The 23931-nt window shown below is 41.6% G+C and overlaps 1 protein-coding gene across 5 annotated transcripts in view; it reads right to left on the bottom strand.

Annotated features, from left to right (window-relative positions):
* The window catches only part of LOC142929324 (protein transport protein Sec23A), a 35901-nt gene extending 12591 nt beyond the window's left edge, over nt 1-23310 (bottom strand). For 2 of the 5 annotated variants that reach the window (XM_076070442.1, XM_076070441.1), the window contains exons 1-10: nt 23033-23309; nt 21004-21251; nt 18591-18648; nt 17539-17625; nt 15947-16102; nt 15156-15236; nt 14053-14138; nt 13334-13478; nt 2600-2758; nt 1735-1850 (exon numbers count right to left, since the gene is read on the bottom strand). In XM_076070442.1, the coding sequence (XP_075926557.1) occupies nt 1735-1850; nt 2600-2758; nt 13334-13478; nt 14053-14138; nt 15156-15236; nt 15947-16102; nt 17539-17625; nt 18591-18648; nt 21004-21224 (1109 nt within the window). In that variant the 5' untranslated portion in view covers nt 21225-21251; nt 23033-23309. Of the gene's footprint in view, nt 1-1734; nt 1851-2599; nt 2759-12480; nt 12508-13333; nt 13479-14052; nt 14139-15155; nt 15237-15946; nt 16103-17538; nt 17626-18590; nt 18649-21003; nt 21252-23032 lie in introns of all 5 variants that reach the window. The other 3 variants (XM_076070440.1, XM_076070437.1, XM_076070439.1) reach the window with 3 other exon arrangements.
* Nucleotides 23311-23931: the final 621 nt, after the last annotated feature.

A 23931-nucleotide genomic window follows, 5' to 3' on the forward strand; every position in this document is an offset into this window, starting at 1 on the left:
TATATAATCGATTAGTAATCAGTCATTGGTTATGATTAGTAATGAGTTGTAGATTAGTAATTAGTTGTAATGTGTGTTAGTGATTATATGCTATGTTAGTAATCCGTTAATTAGTATGTGTTTCCCCTATAAGGAATTGTAATGTGCATTCATATTCTTAGCTTCCTCGGCAAAGCCACGCCGAAGGGAAACAACAAAACAACAAACATAGATATTCTATTATTTTATTGCTTCCCCCCCAACGCGACTCCACCGAAAGAGCCAAGAACATGAATCAAGCTTTCGTGACTGCAGTGATTCATGTTCTTGGCTCTTTCGGTGGAGTCGCGTTGGGGGGGAAGCAATAAAATAATAGAATATCTATGTTTGTTGTTTTGTTGTTTCCCTTCGGCGTGGCTTTGCCGAGGAAGCTAAGAATATGAATGCACATTACAATTCCTTATAGGGGAAACACATACTAATTAACGGATTACTAACATAGCATATAATCACTAACACACATTACAACTAATTACTAATCTACAACTCATTACTAATCATAACCAATGACTCATTACTAATCGATTATATAATTACAATACCCCCCCCCTCTGCCTCTAATCACTGCACCTCATATGAGTTAAGTGATGATGTCACCCTGCTGCTCTATATAAAACTGGGAGCAAGCGAGGGCTTTACCATTCTGGCGAATTGCCCGATGATGCTGGATGTATTTACCAGCGAAACGTCGTACTCAAACTGTAAATGTTGTGGATTCACTCTTCAACACACCGGTGGGCTAAAGTAGTGAATTATTTATCTTTTGTCAACGTGACACTTTTTTTTTGCTGATTGGCCATGTCGGGTGGTGGAGGGTTACGACACATTCATAAATAACGCGATCTAACCCAAAAACCTTTATTATGAATAAGTGCCTTATCACGTGGACATTTATAGCAGCCAAATACTCTAATGCATGTTTCTAAATGTGGAGGGAAAAACAGGAGGGCGCCGAGAGAAATCCACGCAACTAGGGGGAGAGAGACATACAAATTTCAAATATACACGCGTCAAAGGTCGGGATCGAACCCACATCCTCCTTGTATGCCAGGCCAGGTAGTTAACATCTCGCCACTGCATGATAACAGCATATTTAAAACACAAAACAAAGTGTTAATCGATTTAAACCTGAAATATAAATTCAAACTTATCGCCAAGTACATTCTAATAATTAAATTATGTACGAACATGTGCATCATGTAAGTGTAAATAATGGTTGTAATATTTACACGTAGGTTTTCACAAGTTTTTTGGGTTAGATCGTGTAAATATTAATGTGTCGTTAAACCCGCCACAGCGAAATAGTAAAGTTTGCCACATAAACAGAATGCCAAATTGTTTCTAGTGCAGCACACCGGTGTGTTGGAGCGCAAATCTACAATATTTACAATCTCAGGAACGAAACAGGAGGATTTATCCACAAATCTGGCTGTCGCCTGATGAAGCTAGTGGTAATTACTGGCGAAACATCATGCTCAGATAGTAAATGTTTTGAATTTGCTCTCCAACACAAGTGTGCTGTATTTGTAACGAATTGGCATGTTTTGTTTACGTGACAAACCTTACTAGTTGGCTGTGTCGGGTGGTGGTGGGTTTACCGACACATTTATGCGATCTAACCCAAAAAACATATTATGTAAAATTACATTTGCAGTTTGCTGAAAATCAGGGACTAGGGAGGAAATGTTAACATACCCAGTGAGATTGGCACAACATTTCATCTCCAGCAGGCCAGTTTGGTCCAAAGCACACGCGTAGATGTCCACTATGTGCCCATTGGCAGCTGTGCGACTTGCGAGTGCTTCGTAGTGCTGATAAAACAGTAACAAAAAATATATACATTACTTAAAATATGATTACATCTTTCAACAATATATGTGAACTAATGCATAAATGAAAAATACGGCACCATTTACCTTTGGGTCCTTTTCTTGATTTGTGAATTCCAACAAGACCAAGGCTAACAGAATCGTATGCAGTGATACCATAAATTAAGCACTAGGGGCAATTGTAAATTGGTCAAAGTGTCACCATTGCTCATATGTTATAGGCAGTGCTCATCTTCATTGGTGGCCCTGGGTGAGTAGTGGATATTCAACATTTATACAGCGGAGGCCTGTCTCCCAACATGTAAAATACTGAATTCGCCAAAATCTGTTGAAAATTAAACATTAATAAAAATGTCCAGTATAGTTTTTATGACATAGTCTGGGAGGAGGGAGCCGTGATGCAGTGGGTTTGTGCACCTGCGCTATGAACCCATCGATTTCAGTTCAATTCTCAACCACCGCTAACATCAGTGGCGAGTGATATCTAAACCAGTTCTGAGTACGTCTCTCATCACCAATCCCCAATGACCAGGGTGATGAAAAATGGTGAAATAATCCTCAGAACTGACGTGGCGTGGGATGGACCTTCAGCCAGCAATGGATTGATAAAGTGTTGTACATTGTCGCCTCCACCCGTAGAATGATATTAGTCTGAAGTATTTCCCAACAGGCAGATGAAAACATGTGTATGGTGTGGGTTAAGAGGGTATTGGCACGGAGGCTTAGGGTACCTTGGTGGCTTTCTTGACAAACTTGGCATTGTCTTTCTCTATGTCGTGCCATGAGCGAATGGGGACTTTGAGCTCCTCGCCCACCACCATACCAGGGCCCTGCGTGGGTGGCCCTCCCGTGAACAGCATGATGCGGGCACCCGTGTTGGGAAACGTACCCTAGAGGAAACATTGAGAAACAAACAAGAGCAGGGGATGGGGGGGTATGGTTGGGGGGGGGGGGTGGAGAAAGAGCAGTCGGGATGAAAAAGTAGGGTAGAGGGGTGCGAAAGACAAGGAATGAGTTAACCACCAGTCATGGACTGTTAGATAATCGGTAAGAAAGTAAGGAACTTGGAATGATGATCCATAACTGTACTATTTAGAAATCTGCAAAAACTATTTAAAGTCACGTTACCACAATACTCTGTAATTTTAATATGTTTAAGGATGTTTTAATTTAAAGTACTTTTGATTATTCATGGACTGATTAATCAGACTTGTAAAAAATAAAGGAAAATAAATAAAAATATGGAATTCCCCCCTTGTATGTGTGATGGTACTGTTATTAGCTGCTCAAAACTCATACTCAGTGACTGATTACTTCAAGCATGAGACATGCTTCATCTTATTCTTTGGGTCTTTTGGTTAAGTCACGTAGATAGACAAATAAAGTGAAGAAAAATTATAAAAATAAAATAGAAATAATAAAATATAAAAAACACTAATGTAGACTGTAGCCTGGTTCTAAATCGGAGTGAGTGTACTGGCAGTCGAGAATGAAGACTGTAGCCTGGTTTTTAAGCTGGTGAGCGTATTGGCAGTCTATGGCGTACAGTGAGGGAAAAAAGTATTTGATCCCCTGCTGATTTTGTACGTTTGCTCACTGACGAAGAAATGATCAGTCTATAATTTTAATGGTAGCTTTATTTGAACAGTGAGAGACAGAATAACAACAAAAAAATCCAGAAAAACGCATGTCAAAAATTTTATGAATTGATTTGCATTTTAATGAGGGAAATAAGTATTTGACCCCTCTGCAAAACATGACTTAGTACTTGGTGGCAAAACCCTTGTTGGCAATCACAGAGGTTCGACGTTTCTTGTAGTTGGCCACCAGGAATTTCGTCCCACTCCTCTTTGCAGATCTTCTCCAAGTCATTAAGGTTTCGAGGCTGACGTTTGGCAACTCGAACCTTCAGCTCTCTCCACATATTTTCTATGGGATTAAGGTCTGGAGACTGGCTAGGCCACTCCAGGACCTTAATGTGCTTCTTCTTGAGCCACTCCTTTGTTGCCTTGGCCGTGTTTTGGGTCATTGTCATGCTGGAATACCCATCCACGACCCATTTTCAATGCCCTGGCTGAGGGAAGGAGGTTCTCACCCAAGATTTGACGGTACATTGCCCCGTCCATCGTCCCTTTGATGCGGTGAAGTTGTCCTGTCCTCTTAGCAGAAAAACACCCCCAAAGCATAATGTTTCCACCTCCATGTTTGACGGTGGGGATGATGTTCTTGGGGTCATAGGCAGCATTCCTCCTCCTCCAAACACAGCGAGCTGAGTTGATGCCAAAGAGCTCCATTTTGGTCTCATCTGACCACAACACTTTCACCCAGTTGTCCTCTGAATCATTCAGATGTTCAATGGCAAATTTCAGACGGGCATGTATATGTACTTTCTTGAGCAGGGGGACCTTGCAGGCGCTGCAGGATTTCAGCCCTTCACGGCGTAGTGTGTTACCAATTGTTTTCTTGGTGACTATGGTCCCAGCTGCCTTGAGATAATTGACAAGATCCTCCCGTGTAGTTCTGGGCTGATTCCTCACCGTTCTCATGATCATTGTAACTCCACAAGGCGAGATCTTGCATAGAGCCCCAGGCCGAGGGAGATTGACAGTTCTTTTGTGATTTCCATCAGCGAATAATCGCACCAACTGTTGTCACCTTCTCACCAAGCTGCTTGGCAATGGTCTTGTAGCCCATTCCAGCCTTGTGTAGGTCTACAATCTTGTTCCTGACATCCTTGGAGAGCTCTTTGGTCTTGGCCATGGTGGAGAGTTTGGAATCTGATTGATTGATTGCTTCTGTGGACAGGTATCTTTTATACAGGTAACAAGCTGAGACTAGGAGCACTACCTTTAAGAGTGTGCTCCTAATCTCAGCTTGTTACCTGTATAAAAGACACCTGGGAACCAGAAATCTTTCTGATTGAGAGGGGGTCAAATACTTATTTCCCTCATTAAAATGCAAATCAATTTATAACATTTTTGACATGCCTTTTTCTGGATTTTTGTTGTTGTTATTGTCTCTCACTGTTCAAATAAATCTACCATTAAAATTATAGACTGATCATTTCTTTGTCAGTGGGCAAACGTACAAAATCAGCAGGGATCAAATACTTTTTTCCCTCACTGTAGACTGTAGCAATGGTTAGTAAACTGAGTGAGCGTACTGGCAATCTATAATGTAGACTGTAGCCTGGATCTTAACCTGAATAAAATAAAAACAATAAACCAAGACGTTTTGATCGCAACACAAGATGTCGTAATCAGGAAAATGGGGGTGAGCCTCTAAAGGCAAACTGTTTATAAAGGTTTAGAGATGGGTGTAGCCCAAGTGTGTCAGCAGCATGGGCGGGGCAGCTAAGGAAGCAACGACAACGCAGTGGGTCTACAATCAAAGGGCCGCCAAGCAATCATTGTACCTAGCTCCACACACCCACACTGCTGACGGTGGAGGTTGACAAGAAAACACAAATCAAGTCATGACCCAAAGTGGTTGATACCATATTTCCATTGACTGCTGAGTTTATAACCATCCTCTCGGTTGAAATTGTGTCTGTGTCTGTATATATGGATGGCTTAATGAATTAATCTTTGTTAATAGCCAGTAGGCTTGCAAAGTACCATCGTCTTGAAGAAATAGAATTCGTGTGAGCCAGCCGCATTAAAATAATGATTGGCCACGGCCGAGGTATTGGTCCTACCGTGTTTCAAATCTTCCTTATGCTCACGAACACGGTCCGAGACATGTTGCTTAGTTTCCCCAATGTAACTGCTGCCACAGACACAGCTTAGTTTGTAGATGCCGGGGTATTGCATGTCAGGGATCACATCCTTCACAGATGGGATCAGATCACGAATTGTGTACTGTGTTAAATCGAACCTGGATCTTGTGTTTGCTCATGATTTTGGAGATATTTTTGGTGATCCCTGCTATGTAGGGTAAAGTGATGGCTTTGATTGGGTCCTCAGATGGTTATTTCACAACAGTTGGGGTAATAGCTTTACGGATTGTGTCGTCTGAATATCCATTCATCTTGACAGCTTGGTGTACGTGTTTCAGTTTTAAGCTGGTGAGCATATCAGATGAGCCTTCTTGTCTCGAAGTTTGTTAAAAGATCTAATAGTTGTGCGAAAACCCTTCCCGTAGAGGCGGTTAAAGAATATGAATTCCTGCAGTCACGAAAGTTTAAGTCGTCTGATCGAGTCGCTCACATTCCTGAAGAGATGCCGCGACACTAAGGTAATACCGATCACCGTACATTGACATCTGCTGCTGTCACTTCTCCCAATGCTAAGTGGATCTTGTTCAGGGCCAGCTTAGCTCTGATCTCAGAGAAAATAAGATTGCTCCGATTTGAACAGATAATTTAGACAAGACTCTCCTGAAATCACACTTAACATTGATGGAAAAAATGTCTACATCCCGATTGCGAACATGTAGATAACATGACAGCCTCTTCAGCCGCCTCAATGTCAGCTAAATGCAAAGATAACCTGATTTCCAAGTTCAACCCCCTTTCCAAGAAGAAGCCAGATCCACACGTTAAAAAGTTAGACGTTGACAAGATTGTTATCAATCAGAGTAACAGTCTAATTTCCGGCAGCCTAAAATCGGTTCTAGCTAAAGGGCTGAATTTTGCAGTCACTCCTAAACACATCCCAGTTGATGATATCATTGCCCAGGCTGACATAGCCCTTAAGAGTTTGGGACACATCACTGCAGACATGGCAAGATAAGAAATCACTGCAATCCTCAAAAAACGCTAAGACACCAATTCGCAACATCAGTAATGATGAGCGCTTTGAGCTTTCCCAATTAATAAAGAGATATGACATCGTCATCCTCTCAGCCGACAAGGGCAATGCCACAGTCATCATGGACAAAACCACATACAGTAACAAAATTCAGAGAAAAAAACTTAATGATGGTAGCTATACAAAAATTAAGAGAGATCACACCAACAGCCTCGTTACAAAAACCAACAATATCATCACCGATTCGACAACCAAGCGGTTTTTCTTAAAACCCTCTGCTGCTAGACCACCCAGATTGTATGGCTTACCAAAAATCCATAAAGAGGGGACACCCCTTCGTCCTATCGTCTCCACCATTGACTCACCCACCTACAAACTGGCTCGAATTCTGTCTGAGACCTTACAAGCATTCACTGGTAAGACCACCTCAGCTGTACTTAACTCAGCTCACTTGGTATCGTTAATTAAGGACATCTCACTATCTCCAGGTGATTTGCTAGTTTGTTTTGATGTCGTCTCTTTGTTTACCAAAGTTCCTGTGCCTGACACCATTGCAATCAAGGACTGAATGCTGATGTACCGGCCCTGGTGAGACACTGCCTAACCAACACTTACTTCACCTGGAATGGAACTTTCTACAAACAAGTTGAAGGTACCCCAATGGGTTCTCCCTTATCTCCAGTTGTAGCCAATGTTTTCATGGAAACAAATTTGAGACAGATGCCACCCAGGCATCCACTCTACGTCCGTCCTTGTGGAAGAGGTACGTAAAAGACACGTTCGCCATCTGGCCACATGACCGACCAGCTCTGAACCAATTCTTCAACCACATCAATTCCATACACTCAGCTATCAAATTCACCATTCTTGGATGTTTTAATCGAAAGGAGACCAGGTGGCTGAATGGGACACTGTCTACAGGAAAGCCACCCATACGGATGCATACCAAAAACCTGACTCCCACCACCATCCTTCCCAGAAAAATTCCCTCATCAAAACTCTACATAGAACTCGATGTATTTCCAACCATAATCACCTAGGCAGTGAACTGAAACATGTACATCAAGCTCTCAAGATGAATGGATATTCAGATTACACAATCCGTAAAGCTATCACACCATTCGTTCGGAAAAAACTATCTGAAGACCAAATCAAAACCATCACCGTGCCATACATAGAGCAGGGATCACCAAAAAGTATTCCAAAATCATGAACAAACACAAGATCCAGGTTCGATTCAACACATTACGTAAAATTCGTGATCTGATCCCATCTGTGAAGGATTTGATTTCTGACATGCAATACCAAGACGTCTACAAACTAAGCTGTGTCTGCAGCAGCAGTTACATTGGGGTAACTAAGCGACATGTCTCGGACCATGTTCGGGAGCATAAGGAAGATTTGAAACATGGCAGGACCAATACTTCTGCCATGGCCAATCATTTTAATGCGGCTGGCTCACACAAAATGTATTTCTTTAAGATGATGGCACTTTGCAAGCCTACTGGCTATCAACAAAGATTAATTCATGAAGCCATCCATATATACAGACACAGACAATTTCAACCGAGAGGATGGTTATAAACATAGCAATCATTGGAAAGATGTCATCAACCACTTTGGGTCATGACTTGATTTGTGTTTTCTTGTCAACCTCCACCGTCAGCAGTGTGGGTGTATGGAGCTAGGTACAATGATTGCCTGGCGGCCCTTTGATTGTAGACCCACTGCGTTGTCGTTGCTTCCTTAGCTGCCCCACCGATGCTGCTGACACACTTGGGTTAACCGTTCGGATAGCTACCGTCTTAGTGCTGCGTGGAAGCGAATCATCAAATAATACATTATTTAAATGCATGCCTACAAAAGGCAGCGTACTTCAATAGGGATTACTGTTGGTAGGGATATTTTAATAAACACAATAGACAGGAAGGACAAGTTCAAATGGCTCACATAATGCAAGTTGCCTCAGTAATCTCCACCCCCCCCCCCCAAATTGTGCAAGAGCGCAGAAGGGTGGTCAACACATCTACTCCTCTATATAAGGAACGAAACAGTAAGACTTCTCCACAAATCTGGCTGTCGCTTGATGAAGCTAGTTGTAATTACTGGCGAAACGTCGTACTCAGTTTGTAAATGTTGTGGCTTGGCTTTCCAACACACCGGTGTGCTGTACTAGTGACGAATTGGCTTGTTCTGTTTACGTGACAACCCCTACTATTTGGCTGTGTCGGGTGGGGGCGGGTTTTAATGACACATTTATATATTAACGCAATCTAGCCCAAAAAACCTCCATTATGGATATTGGTCGCGATAGTCTACGTGTTAAATTGATATCGCTGATGACAACCACGCCGCTGCTCATGATGATCACTATGATGCTGATCCTGTTTATGCTCAGTACTACAATAGCTGGCTGTCAATGCAATGTATTCTGGTCTCTTTCGACCCACAAAACACATGGGTCAAATATTCCAATGTTGACCTTCCTAAAAAGGAATCTTGAGACTAAGCAAGGCTCTTGGAAATAAATTACATTTTAGACATACAAAGATTAATCAAGTGATTTATTGAAATGTTTTAAAATACAATTATTGCCTTGAATTAAGTAGGATTTATTTACGATCCATGCAAATTGCATAGAAGTTATACACATGTTAGCATGCCAATATTTGCTGAAATGCCAAAGAGAAACAAATATATAAAAAAGTAGCGAATTTTAATATTTTGCTTTTCTAAGCATGTGTTTACTGACGAAAAATACAACAGTAATACCCCCCGGTTTACGTGGGGGGGGTGTTCCTGAAAGGTGCGACGACGAATATCATGACGTAAATCAAAGCGATTTAAGGGTAGGTGGAGGCGAAGGCCGAAGCGAGGGATACGAGATAGGACGGATGATGCTGTCAACGACGTAAGTGTGGGGAGAGGCATATCAGGTAGTAGTAGCGGTGTTAATAAAGTGACGACGTATTTGCAAAACGACGTAAAAGGGAAAGATGTAAATTGGGGTATTACTGTCCCAGATTATACTGCGCATCTAATAATAATTTCCGACAAAAAGAATATTTACCTGTGGGACTTATGTTTTCAAGAAAAAGACCAAATCATATTTACAATGGTCCTCTTTAAAACTCCTTTAATAAATATTTGTTTTAACACTTTTAAATGTAAAAAAATAATCCTATTAAAAAAATTTGCTTTAAAAATTTAGCTAGATCAATTTATATATTCAAAAGTTAAACATGTTCAGCCTTCATATACTACTAAGAAATCTAATGTTTTGGTTCTTTATTAAGTGTCTATCATATGGAAAACTCTGATGCATGTTAAAAACTTTCAATAAATTAGCAATTTGGTTGGAATGCATACACTTGTGCAGAAAAAGTTTGCACAGCTGTTCGTAAGATTAATAAAATAGCATGAATATAAGACAGTTACCATGCATAAACATTCCAACTATGGTCCCTCCATATTCGTATACTTACAGTTACACTCTACAGAATGTTTTATCTACTTATGTATTCATAACACTAGTTTAAAATATTGCATTCAGCATCACCATTTTTTACCCCGAAATTAGCAGAAATTGCAAGCATTGCTGTTCATGATGAAACATGTAAGCGGATTTGATTTATGAATCTCGTTGCAGTAAAATGACAATGACTGCTTTTGTCCAAAATGTTATTTGAAAGCATTATTTGTTTAATGCCAAAATGTGGCCTTTGATAAGTCATTAACTTGACGAAAATATAAATGTGGCTTATGAAATGCATTGCAAAATACAACCACATTTTTTACTGGAGAACTTTCAACTTCATTCAACAATTTAGGTAAATGACAGGGTAACTTTCAAGGAAAAAAGGTATTATGTGATTCCAGTCTTTGCTATGGATGCCAAAAAACATAAAAACAAAAAATGTGAAGATAAATCACTGTTCATTAGTCACTATTGTATTTGTTTTTTTTCGGTAAAGTCACGTAGGTAAAATAAAATAAAAGCAAACAACTAAATTAAATCACGACGTTTCGGAGGCAACACAAGCTTCCGTCTTCAGGTGGAACAGTCACAGCAGAATCACTGTACCAAGTGGGGAGCTCTTGAAAAGACCGGGATTATATACAGGTTAAGAGGGGGGGAGGAGCCAGAAAGGGACGTGGGTGGGGGGAGAGGGCTGAGTTAAGCCGCCTTTTGTTATGCTGCAGGGGGTGTCACCAGTGATAGCCAATGTTTTCATGGAGAAATTTGAATCAGATGCCATCCAGACATCCACCCTTTGCCCTTCCCTATGGAAGAGACATGTGGATGACACTTTTGTCATCTGGCCACATGGCCTCCCAGCATTGAACCATTTCCTAGACCACATTAATTCCAGACACCCATCCATCAAGTTCATCATGGAAGTGGAGAAAGATGGCAAGCTGCCATTCTTGGATGTTCTATTTGAGAGGAGGACCGATGGCTCTTTGAGACATTCTGTTTACAGGAAGTCCACCCACGCAGACTCCTACTTGAAGCCTGATTCCCACCACCACCCGACTCAAAATAATTATCCCATCAAAACATTATACCAGAGGGCTCATTGCATTTCTGACCAACACCACCTGGCCAGTGAATTAAAACATGTACATCTGGCCCTCAAGATGAACAGATACTCTGACCGTACTATCTGCCAAGCTGTTTCTCCCACCATACAGATACAACCACCTGATACTCCGATCAAAATCATCACGTTACCATACATAGCAGGCGTTACCAAAAGATTTCCAAAATTCTAAACAAACACAAGATCCAGGTCCGGTTCAATACAGAACACAAAATCCGTGATCTGATCCCATCCGTAAAGGATGTCATTCCTGACTTAGAGTACCCCGGTGTTTACAAATTGAGTTGTACCTGTGGTGACTGCTATATCGGGGAGACAAAACGACATATTTCTGACCGAATCCGCGAGCACAAATCAGATTTGAAACACGGCAGAACGAATTCTTCGGCCGTGGCTGATCATTGTTTCAACACAGAGTTCTCATGACATTGTTTTCTCTGATACCAAAGTTCTCTGCAAACCTCCCGGTTATTACCAAAGATATGTCCATGAAGCTATCCAGATATACAAACATAGACACAACTTCAACGTTGAGGATGGTTTCAAATTGAGCAACCATTGGAAAGATGTTATAAACCAAGTCAAATGTTAGCTGCCTTATAATTGTACAGCCATTGCCATTGCTTTCAGTGGGTTGCATGTACTCATGCATCTCTTCCCCCGAACCCCCTGCAGCATAACAAAAGGCGGCTTAACTCAGCCCTCCCCCCCCACCCACGTCCCTTTCTGGCTCCTCCCCCCCTCTTAACCTGTATATAATCCCGGTCGTCTCAAGAGCTCCCCACTTGGTACAGCGATTCTGCTGTGACTGTTCCACCTGAAGACGGAAGCTTGTGTTGCCTCCGAAACGTCGTGATTTAATTTAGTTGTTTTCTTTTATTTTATTTTACCTACGTGACTTTACTGAAGAAAACAAAAGAGTATGAATCCTTGCAGTCACAAAAGCTTCAAATCTAGAACTATTGTATTTGATTGCTATATCCTATTAGATTTATCAAATGGGTATTTTAGACCATTTAATACACTGGTTATTAAGAAATGTGATCATATGTTATAGGAGTGGTTTGGCTTTAAAACTACATAATGCTAAGGCTGCAATTAAGCTAAACCGAAGCATTTCATTTTGCACTGATTGTAAAACAATTAAAGTTAAATGGTTTGCAGAAGAGGTTTTGTGAATTATTCAGGATGTAAAAATCATTCAACAATCAGCGCTAAAAGGTCAGACGAGGCGGTGGACACTGCTACAGTACTTACCGACTTTCCGAAATTTGGGATGCACATCTGAACAGGGATGTGATACAAAAACACAAGCAGCTCAAAACAACAAAGACACAGCAGGGCACTCAACAGAACAAAGCATCTCAAGCCAAACCAAGCAAAGAAATGTGAATTGCATGCACAGTAACTCAATGGAAGTGATGCTGAAGCCTGAACATAAGCTAGGTAATGGTGGTGTAATTAAAACAGTGCAATTAATAATAATCAGAGCAGTAAACACTTAATAACGTGCATAAATTATGGATATAAAAGCAGCTTGTTTTCTTTGGGACCTACATTGTTGGTAAATTAATTACAACTGTGCATAGTTGGGATATGAAAAATTAAATGTTTATGATTTAATGAGCAAGTAAAACAGCACATCTGTAGGTGAGCTACAGACAGGATACCAGTTATTTTAGTTACAGGCAAATCATGAAATCCACTTTACGAGATATAAAATATTGAAATCAAGTGATTTAATATGTATTAACATTTCACACAGCCACACCATGCTATTAACCAAGCGGAACTCTAATCAGCTTGAATAAATGGAATGCGTGTTATCAACAAAAATGCAGGTAATCTCTTTAGAATGTGTCCACGTCTGGCATATTGAAAATACATGCAGGAAGCAAAAACAAAATGGTCAATAATGAGAGGAATTTCCATAATTAGAAATTATTTTGCTTTCAGTGGTAGGTCTAGATTTCTGTAGTTTCTTTATTGTAGTCAACTGACGATTTGGACATGTATTTACCATGCGCTGATAAATTGATTCCAGGCATTCAGTGAGTAGCAATAAGGAGCTCAACATGGGATGACGGTGTGCAGCTTTGTAAGTTGTCACCTCAAGGAGTCCTACAGCGATAGAGAGGGCCACCCCCGTGGAGCGCAGGGGCCGCTTCCCCTGCGGCACAGGCCACGGGTCACGCTGCAGCTCCCCTAAGAGATCCGTTAAGTTCATGTCGACTTTCTGCACGGGCTGGAGAAACCTGGGGGTATGGGCCATGAAACCAAACAAGCAGAGTGGTTAGCACATTCCTGGAAAGCACTTGGGCCATAGCAGGGTTTCATCGGTCATCAACCATTATAATTATCACCTTTGTTAAATCCACTGGTGATGAATGTCTCCCACACATCATCGCCATCCTTCATGAATTTGCAATGCCACATTCAATCTCTCTCCCGGACATGAATTGAACTCGTTGTTACATGCGGTGGAAGTTTTTTTGGGTGTTACCTATTTTGGCCACGAAATCCATCACCATTTTTGTACAATGGCTATCATTCCTTCTCGGGGTCTGTCATTCAGAAGCCTACTTACTTTTCTTATCAGCTGGCATGTGATCTCTGATCAACGTGTCCTTATTTTTGTCTCAGTGTAATGCCTAACATGCATCTATGCATATGTGCAGATTTATTTTTCAGATTGTTACTTGTCAGTGTTCCATTTAAATGATCCGTATATCCTATCAGGTAATAAGCACCGATGGCATATGTTAAGGCACGTTAGTATTTTGGTTTTCAATATCAAATTATATTTTTTAAAGGTACTCCTTTTGTTACCTGTTAAATGGTGGGAGCTGCTGGCCTTGTTGACCAGGACGTTGTTGCTGAGCAGATGCTGGTGGCTTAGTCAACCCCAACATTTCCTTAATAAAAAAAGAGAGAAAATAGTAATAAACTGTGAATAGATGTGGCCAATATTGCGTATCAGTGTATCATTCAGACAACAAAAATGTACGTGCAAATTGGAACAAATGTGTATTCCAAGGAGATTTTATCATTATGTACAAAGCGTACAAAAAATAAAACTGCTGACCCAATGCATTCTTTGGTATTATCAGTTGGACAAGCCAAACACTAGGCTATTCACCCAGAAAGGACGCAATTTTAGTATGATAGTAATGCCACCGAGTCATCTACATATAGTGCCGAGCGGGCACTGACTAAAGAAAGTGCCTTTTCACACACTTCAATAAAACACCATAACACAGACTATTTTCCTTGTCAGTTCTGACTGGTCACAGTAAAGCAATAAAAATGGCTTATTAGTCATATATATAAAGGGGAAATTTGTGAATGTGTGTCTGTTCAAAATGTTTAGCATTCTTCCCAACATGCAACAAACTTGAAATTTGGCATGTGGGTAGCTTCCAGACTGTACACAATGCAAAAAGTATAAAAATAGACTTTTGTATTTTTTTTTTTTGGGGGGGGGGGGGGGCGCAATAATGGATATATTTTGCACGGCAAGTGAGCGGTGACATCACATCTGTGATGTCACCCGCATGCGGCAGCGTTACACAGTGTGCCTGCTGACGTCACATGTGATGTCACCCGCATGCGGCAGCGTTACACAGTGTGCCTGCTGACGTCACGCATCCCCCCCCCCCAACCCTCTGCGTAGGCCGTGTATTAATCCAAGACAAGAATCCAAGTCTCAGGCGAAGCCGGGTAGTAAAGCTAGTTTGTAATATGATGATGCAAACAAAACATTACCGCAATTTCATCATATCATGGTGGGGTTTCTGAACGCGTTATCAGATGCTGTGCTACAACGAGCATCTTATAATCATTTTACACAACACGTGTGGAAGCCAAATCTGTTAGGGCGTATAATCGGGCACGTCTTATTTCACCATTCTTGATCTAAAGGTCACACTCACCTGCAGCTGTTTGGCTGTGAGGTCCTTGGTGCCACGGAACACGTAACTCTTAGCAATGCCCTCACAGCCCAGCTCGTGAACCTGTTGGAATGGATCCAGAACTCACATCATCACGGGTACTTTGCTTTTATAGATATGACCAGTCTGTTGAAGAACACAACCACTGTAACTGCCGTGTAAATATAGAGCGAGGAAGTAAAGACCTTTTTTTCAACAATAAGCACTTATCACGTTTTAGCAATCACTTCAATTGAGAGATGCGGTTTTGGAATTACACAAAGATACAGAAGAAACAAACACATGGGTCAGTGAACAAACAAAACTTAGACATCATATTGACTATGAGGAAAATGGACTGGAGGACACATGGCTAGAACAGATGACTGATTGGATAGAAAGTATTGATGACAAAATGGCAGCCAAAGAGGACAGTGAAATGGAGCGATGAGATTACATCATGTTCAAATTGAGATTGACTGTGGGATCGCAGGAACATGAGATGGTGAATGAGAGTGAAGGCCTTCATCAAGCAGTGGACATACAATTAATATTATTTCACATGGCTGATGTAGATGCAGAGCAACAACTACAATTTGGCATTCAGGTGGTCAAGCTAGATAACCGTGTCAGGAACAGAGGAGTGTATCGCTGTGACGTCTCCTTCGTATTTGTGTAATGGGCATTTCGTCGTTTATATGTTTTATGATCTGATGTTGGATGTTTATGGCGGTATTTGGCCATTTTCACCTTGAAAAAAAATCAGAAAGTGCAGTGTTACTTAGCCTCCTGACCTGCACCATGCGGCCAAAAGTGATGAGCCCAATGAGTGCAGTGGGTGGCAGCAGACTGAGTGACATTTGCAGTGACTCCTTGAGGGCCTGAAGGTCATCCTCTTCCAGACACGTGTCCACCACATACAAGAAGATGAGTGGCATCTGTATTCCTCGCTGTGAGAACAGCACAATGGAAAGGTTAAGAGAGCGAACTAACATACATTAAGATGGCTATGTTGTAAATTATGTGATTTTTCAGACGTAAAAACAGGTTTGCTGACTCTAATTCACCCCTTTACTTCCCACCATAAATTTGATACATTCTTATAAATTGGGGGAACAATTCAATGCAAATAACTATTATTTTTGCCTCATTTCTGAAGTTTTGTATGTATAGTCTATTTTATATTCGGTCTTTTTCATTCTAATTGCTAAAATGTAATGCATGGCATTTTCATACATCTTAATCAATTAAAAATAATGACATAACATGCTAAGGTAAGTTCCACATATTTACACAGATTAAATAAATTGTTCTGTAATCTGCCTCTTCAGATATAGTTTTGTTATACTGTCCTTTTAAGATATGTTATTAAGCCTGGCATTCTATTTATCCATCAATTAACTTATAAGAGTATTTCAGAAGGCCTGAATCAAAAAGTTAGAGAAACTGGACACCCCCAGCTCTGGGGGTAAAAAGTTGATCCAACAGGTTTGCAAAAATTATCGATGCTCCCAAATGTGTTTTCACTCGCCACCCCCACCACCCCCCCCCCCCCCCCATAAAATAAATGTACTTTGTAGGCATATATGCCTAGACACCCTACATACAATAGTCAGTAGTATCTGCACATATTGGGGGGCGGCGGGGAAGAAGAGGTAGGGGTGATGGGTGAGGCGCGCAGCGCTGAGAAGCCCTCTGCAAGAGTTAGAATAAGGTGGCCGTAGGCCGGCAAAATTCTAGTTTGATATATTATTTCTCAGCAGGTGCTTTTATAGGTAAACACAAGTGCCTGTGTTAACATGACAGTTATTTTTTTTAAGATCCATTAAATTTGGATTTCATCAGAGTTCTGAGTTGTAATGGTGATTTTTATTCCTTGTCCCACAATATTTCTATCCTCAAATGTATTCATTTTACAACATCAAAATAAATAAGGGATGCTGCCGTGGGTGTAATGGTTAACACACTGGACTTGCAATCCAGAGGTCTGCGGATGGTTCTCCTGGCACGGCAAATTGAAATGACACAAGTCTCTTAAATCCCCCCACCGCTCTCCATCCAGGGGTATATAAATGGGTACACCAGTTCGTAGATTGCAAGTTGCATGTGGTGGGATAAAGTTTGGGTACTCCCACCTATTCCCAGACATCTGTATGTTGAACTTGTGTCGCACGGTACATAGCCAACCGTGCTAAGCAGAGGTGACATCCGGCCATCATTGAAGCACAGGCCAAAATACCCTCTAGAGTGGGGGTTTCAAGAACTCCCTCTCGTGGAGGCCTTTCCAACAGAAGCAGCTTGAGCAAGAAATTGCAGGGATGCATATTTCCATTTATTTAGATAAAACAGATTGCTATTCAAATTACTGTGTGCTCGGGAACCTCACCTGGACAACATAATCAATGGTAGAGAACTGGGGGACGAGTTCAGCTGGCATGTTCATTTCAGAAATTCCTGCATAAGTCGGTGGAAACTGAAACATAAAATGGCAATCAAACTTGATTTATGAGCATTCACATTTGACTTAAACTTAAAAGCATACACTGACATTCAAATGCATTGTAAATGTAGATATCATCATCTTTCTGGCTTTCTATAAAAAATATAAATGTTAATCATAGATTTGACAATACACTAAGAATAAAAGGCAATGAGGAAAACTAATAACTGTAATTGATGTAAGAAGTCATTTCAAAAGCTTTGTAAAATAATGTATTACAAATGAAGGGGCAATATAAATCAAAATCTGCATTGCCAAATTTGACATAAGATAATTATCATGCCCTAACAAATTGTGTGCATGTAATCAAACAAGCAGACCCTGTCAGTACGAGTTTGGCACCTTCTAGAACACTTGGGGTCAATTACAAATTACAATCACTATAGAATTGTTAGATGAAAATCATACTTTGTTATTGGAATTCATGAATAAACTACAATCAGAATTGTAATTAGCTCCAGGTTTGTCTTGTGGGTTGTCAAATAAGAAACAGCAATGACAATTTACATGTTGTATTAATTCGTATAAGCTACAGTTACAACAGTATTTTGAAGACAATGAACACATTAAGGCAAATGTGATGAAGCAAGTGAAAAACATTTTAGCCGAGAACCTCCAACCACTGTTTCCAGAAGGTATGCTAACATTGACATGGATGTGTTTGCATGGAAGGCATTTTGAAGATAACCTACATTATAAGCTCACAGGTAACTAGTATCATCAGCAGCTATTAACAATCCACTGGTAGGTAGCAATGCAACTGAATTCCTTGAACTTTCTTGAAAGAATCTCATATTAATCTCGTAATAAAAGCCATCATCACTTATACATCTATTAAGATTAACAAGTTGTATGAACATTTCCATTAGATTGAAACATTTTCTAAAAACAAATCGTGTATGTTAAGATAATAATTTAAAACAATAACAAAAACTCACCGGGTTTCTCTGGTAACAAAAATTACATGCCCAAAGTTTGGCTCTGTAGTCAACTTGGCTGAAACAACAAAAAAAAGACGTTTTATGCAACACCAGCTTCAACACACTGATAATTAATGTTCAAATAATATTTGTGAACAAAGTCAATGACATAAATTCAAGGGATCCTTGCATCTCAACAACAAATTACAGCCTCTAACAAATGTACTCTTGCCTGATCCATGTAGTGTGCATTAGTTAAACACCTGATCAATACATGCTTTTGCACAGAGTACTTCAACTATATTTTCCATCGGCTACATAGTAACAGTATGTATGTTGAACTTCTTTCGCACCGTACGTAGCCAACTGTGCTAATCGGAGGTGCGGGAAAGGAAACTGGTTGTGCCGGTTATGATGACATAGCGTGACCTCCTGAATCGTATTTGTAAATGTGACCACTAATAAATACCACTGGTCTGCAGATGTCTCTCTTGATAATTCTCCTTTCATCTCACTCATCTTCATCTCGATCCAACAGCTTTCTCATCTCTCATTCATCTAGCTTTAAATGACCACCTTCATCTCTTGTATACAGCTGCATATTCTCCAGCTATAGTTTTTCTTTCTTTCATCTCACTCATGTATACCTCTTTAAGCTTTGGTTAATTTCTCAATAGGCTATACAGTGAAAACTTGGATTGCGAGTAACTTGGTCTTCGAGTGCTTTGCAAGACGAGCAAAAATGTTAAATAATAATTTGATAAACGAGCGATGTCTTGCAATACGAGCAGTACGTACAGTATACGCTTTTACATTATGAGACCTCCTTTGCTGGTAACAAGATATAGGAATAGGTTTTACCCTTTTAACTGGCACAAAAACTGACACCTTTATTCAAGGCATCATGTTTGCAATAACCACAACACAAGCAGTCAAAATGCAAACAAAAAAGACAACTCTGATAATAATATGCACTGTCCTTTAATTTGATTGGTCCACACCCGAGACGGCTTTTCTTAGAGCCTAGTCTCCATTGGTGTTGGACCAGAAGACGCCAAAAGGCGTACAACTCAAAAGCAACACACTATCAGAGTATTGAGGGCTCACCCCGAGCCCTCAATACTCTGATAGTGTGTTGCTTTTGAGTTGAGTTGGCTCACCCCGAGCCCTCAATACTCTGATAGTGTGTTGCTTTTGAGTTGTACGCCTTTTGGCGTCTTCTGGTCCAACACCAATGGAGACTAGGCTCTAAGAAAAGCCGTCTCCGGTGTGGACCAATCAAATTAAAGGACAGTGCATATTATTATCAGAGTTGTCTTTTTTGTTTGCATTTTGACTGCTTGTGTTGTGGTTATTGCAAACATGATGCCTTGAATAAAGGTGTCAGTTTTTGTGCCAGTTAAAAGAGTAAAACCTATTCCTATATCTTGTTACTGGCAAAGGAGGTCTCATAATGTAAATGCTCACCCCGAGCCCTCAATACTCTGATAGTGCGCTGTTTTTGAGTTGTACGCCTTCTGGCGTCTTCTGGTCCAACACCAATGGAGACTAGGCTCTAAGAAAAGCCGTCTCGGGTGTGGACCAATCAAATTCAAGGACAGTGCATATTATTATCAGAGTTGTCTTTTTTGTTTGCATTTTGACTGCTTGTGTTGTGGTTATTGCAAACATGATGCCTTGAATAAAGGTGTCAGTTTTTGTGCCAGTTAAAAGGGTAAAACCTATTCCTACAGTATACGCTTTGTCTGCCGAGCGTCACGTGATCACAACTGAGCCAATGGTTCTTCTCTCTCTCTCACTGCGGGATTGTGGGTAATCATCTCCCATGCTCGGTCTCAGTCAGCGTGCCTCACTCGTATAGTCAACATCCGTGCGAGCGTATACTGTTTACTACAGTATAATGTTGTGACCACGTGTGTGCGTAAAGCATTTTTTTATTTTGTGTCCAAGTGTAGAGACTGTTCTTTAGTAACTGTACTGCAAGTGAAAGTCGTTCTACACAATAACCCTCCTCCTCCTCTCCTCTCTCTCGTCTCCCTCACACCAGCCACGATTAAATGTAATTAATAAATGTGATTACTTTATATTAAATTTAAATAATAAAAATATCAAAAGATATTTTGTATTAATCATTTTTATATGAATACAGTATTTTTGGGTTTTGGAACGAATCATCTGAGTTTCCATTATTTCTTATGGGGAAATTCGCTTTGATATACGAGTGCTTTGGATTACGAGCACGTTTCCGGAACGAATTATGCTCGCAATCCAAGGTTTCACTGTAGGTTGTTGGACCACTCCCAACCGCCTTCGTGGGTTACATCTGGCCCATAGGCCGCTATTTGAAGAACCCTCTTTAGCGCAATGCGGTGAGGTTGGTAGGTGTGGATCGCGTGCTACGTGTCACACAGGTAATGGTGGTGGGCCCCACCAGAGCGGGTTGAGGACGGCACGGCAGGTGGCGCGGCTGCACAGCACGGGCTCATATTGCAAGGGCGGCAGGTCGGGTCGCTCACGCAGAGGCGTGAACAGGCAAGCCAGCGGCACCACCATGCGCGTGGCTTCCAGCCGGCTTGAAGGCCACACGTTCCAGCTGAACCGCACGCCATCCCGCTCCTCGTTCTGCTGGATGTACTCTCCAAATGTCGTCATGACAATGTGTTGTAACACGATACCAGCCTGAAAAAAAAAGAAACAAGCATAGGCGAACAATCACACGATAATCTTGACAGGGCATATTTTTTATAAGTTGTATTATTTTCGATCATGTTCTTGTAATCTTCCCACACATTTATCCCAATTGTGCAATCGGCGTCACATAATGAAAAGTATCCATTCAGATATCTCGATATTAGACAGCGGGTGTTAGAGAGCGACCCACAGAAGAAAATATAGAAGAGGTACCTCCAGGATCCATTCAAGATTTTGCCAACCCAAAACTGAACAGCTTGAAGTATGGCCAAATCAGCCCGCTACTCATAAGGTGTGGGGGAGCCCTCGTCCAGCAGTGGATTGATAAAAGATCTGTACCGTACATCTCTTACAAAACATGCATCTAACTTGAGGCCATACTCGTCGCTGCATACGATGTAAAACCGACTTGTTTGGGAAAATAAGGCTCAGTGCAGGTGTTGTATGCAACCGAACACTGGACATATGGCACGTGATTTATGTCTTTCAATTTCTTAATCGTACAGATTTCCATCACAGTGGAGCGGTCGTGAAGTGGTTTATGTACTGCGCTATGAAATTGGCAGGCTAAGTTCGATTAATCATCGACCACGAATAACATCAGTGGCGAGTAAAATGTACCTGAAATGGCCCTGGGCCGCCTTCTTAACCAACCAGCACTGACCGCGCGAAAATTAAGGTCATACAAACGCAATGCATCGGGGAAGTGTGATGAGGCCAAAATTCAGCAGTTACCCCAGTGTAGAACGTTACCCCGGTGCAGAACGTTACCCCTGTGCAGAACGTTACCCCTGTGCAGAACGTTACATCGGTTTAGAACGTTACCCCTGTGCAGAACGTTACCCCTGTGTAGAACGATACCCCGTGCAGAATATTACCCCTGTGCAGAACGTTACATCGGTTTAGAACGTTACCCCTGTGCAGAACGTTACCCCTGTGTAGAACGATACCCCTGTGTAGAATATTACCCCTGTGCAGAACGTTACATCGGTTTAGAACGTTACCCCTGTGCAGAACGTTACCCCTGTGTAGAACGATACCCCTGTGTAGAACGTTACCCCCTGCAGAATATTACCCCTGTGCAGAACGTTACGCCGTTGCAGAACGTTACCCGTGTATAACGTTATCCCTGTGTAGAACGTTACCCCTGTGGAGAACGTTACCCCGGTGCAGAACGTTACTCCGGTGCGGAACGTTACCCCGGTGCGGAACGTTACCCCGGTGTGGAACGTTACCCCTGTGTAGAACGTTACCCCTACCCCGGTGTAGAACGTTACCCCGGTGCAGAACGTTACCCCGGTGTAGAACGTTACCCCGGTGCAGAACGTTACCCCTGTGTAGAACGTTACCCCGGTGCAGAACGTTACCCCGGTGTAGAACGTTACCCCGGTGTAGAACGTTACCCCTACCCCGGTGTAGAACGTTACCCCGGTGTAGAACTTTACCCCGGTGCGGAACGTTACCCCGGTGTATAACGTTACCCCTGTGCGGAACGTTACCCCTGTGTAGAACGTTACCCCGGTGTAGAACGTTACCCCGGTGCAGAACGTTACCCCGGTGTAGAACGTTACCCCGGTGTAGAACGTTACCCCGGTGTAGAACGTTACCCCGGTGGAGAACGTTACCCCGGTGTAGAACGTTACCCCGGTGTAGAACGTTACCCCGGTGGAGAACGTTACCCCGGTGTAGAACGTTACCCCGGTGTAGAACGTTACCCTGGTGTAAAACGTTACCCTGGTGTAAAACGTTACCCCAGTGGAGAACGTTACCTCGGTGATTCCTCTGGGGGTTGCGCGGATTTTCTCCGCTCCCAACTTAAGACGCCGTTAAAAATCCACCACAAAAGTAGAAGAGCAGCTAAAGCGGACGAGACTCAGGACTAAAGAAAACAGCGGAGGGAATGTAATAAAAATGTATCGACTCTCGGTGTTTAAATAACGACGAACAAATTATCTTTTGGTACGAAACTGAACATTGCCATCGCTTGAGAAACGAAAACGCGTTACCAGCCACGGCCGCTTGAATCCGATTCGAATTCCCTACAGCGCCTAAGTATACGATGCCCCGCTTGCGCCACGCGATTGGTAACGGATTGTCACGTGCTACGAGCATTGACCAATAGAACGCGTTTGTAGGGCTCGTCGCGCTGAGATGTTTCACCCAATGGGGTGAGAGATGGTGCGCGTGTGCACTAGGGAATGCGATCTAGCGTATCGCGGCGTCTGCGAACACGGTAACAGCGCTTGCATTCCAAAGGGCTCTGCCACGTCAAGAGATTATAAAGGAGTCATAAAATTAATGATCTAATTGCGCAATTTTGACTTTTAAAAAAATATGCACGTGAGCTACGTCGGATTAGCTATCCTAAAAAGTATTTTGCCCGATTTACTTTATGTGCGTTTTGGTTTTAATTTAATAATTGGTGCTCATTCCACGCGAATGTGCTTGTTGCTAATTAGAAGTATAGATTTACTTAGGAAAATATCATTAATTTGATGTATAAAACTTGATTTAAAACTTTCGTGACTGCAGGAATCCATACTCTTTGGTTCTTTCGGTAAAGTCACGTAGGTTTGTTCATGAAGCCATCCCAATATATAAACACAGACACACCTTAAACCGAGAGGATGGGTACAAACTGAGCAATCATTGGAAGGACGTTATTAAC

Source organism: Petromyzon marinus, chromosome 29 (assembly GCF_048934315.1).
Source record: "Petromyzon marinus isolate PM22_M1 ecotype Great Lakes invasive population chromosome 29, UKy_Petmar_22M1.pri1.0, whole genome shotgun sequence".
Lineage (NCBI taxonomy): Eukaryota > Metazoa > Chordata > Hyperoartia > Petromyzontiformes > Petromyzontidae > Petromyzon > Petromyzon marinus.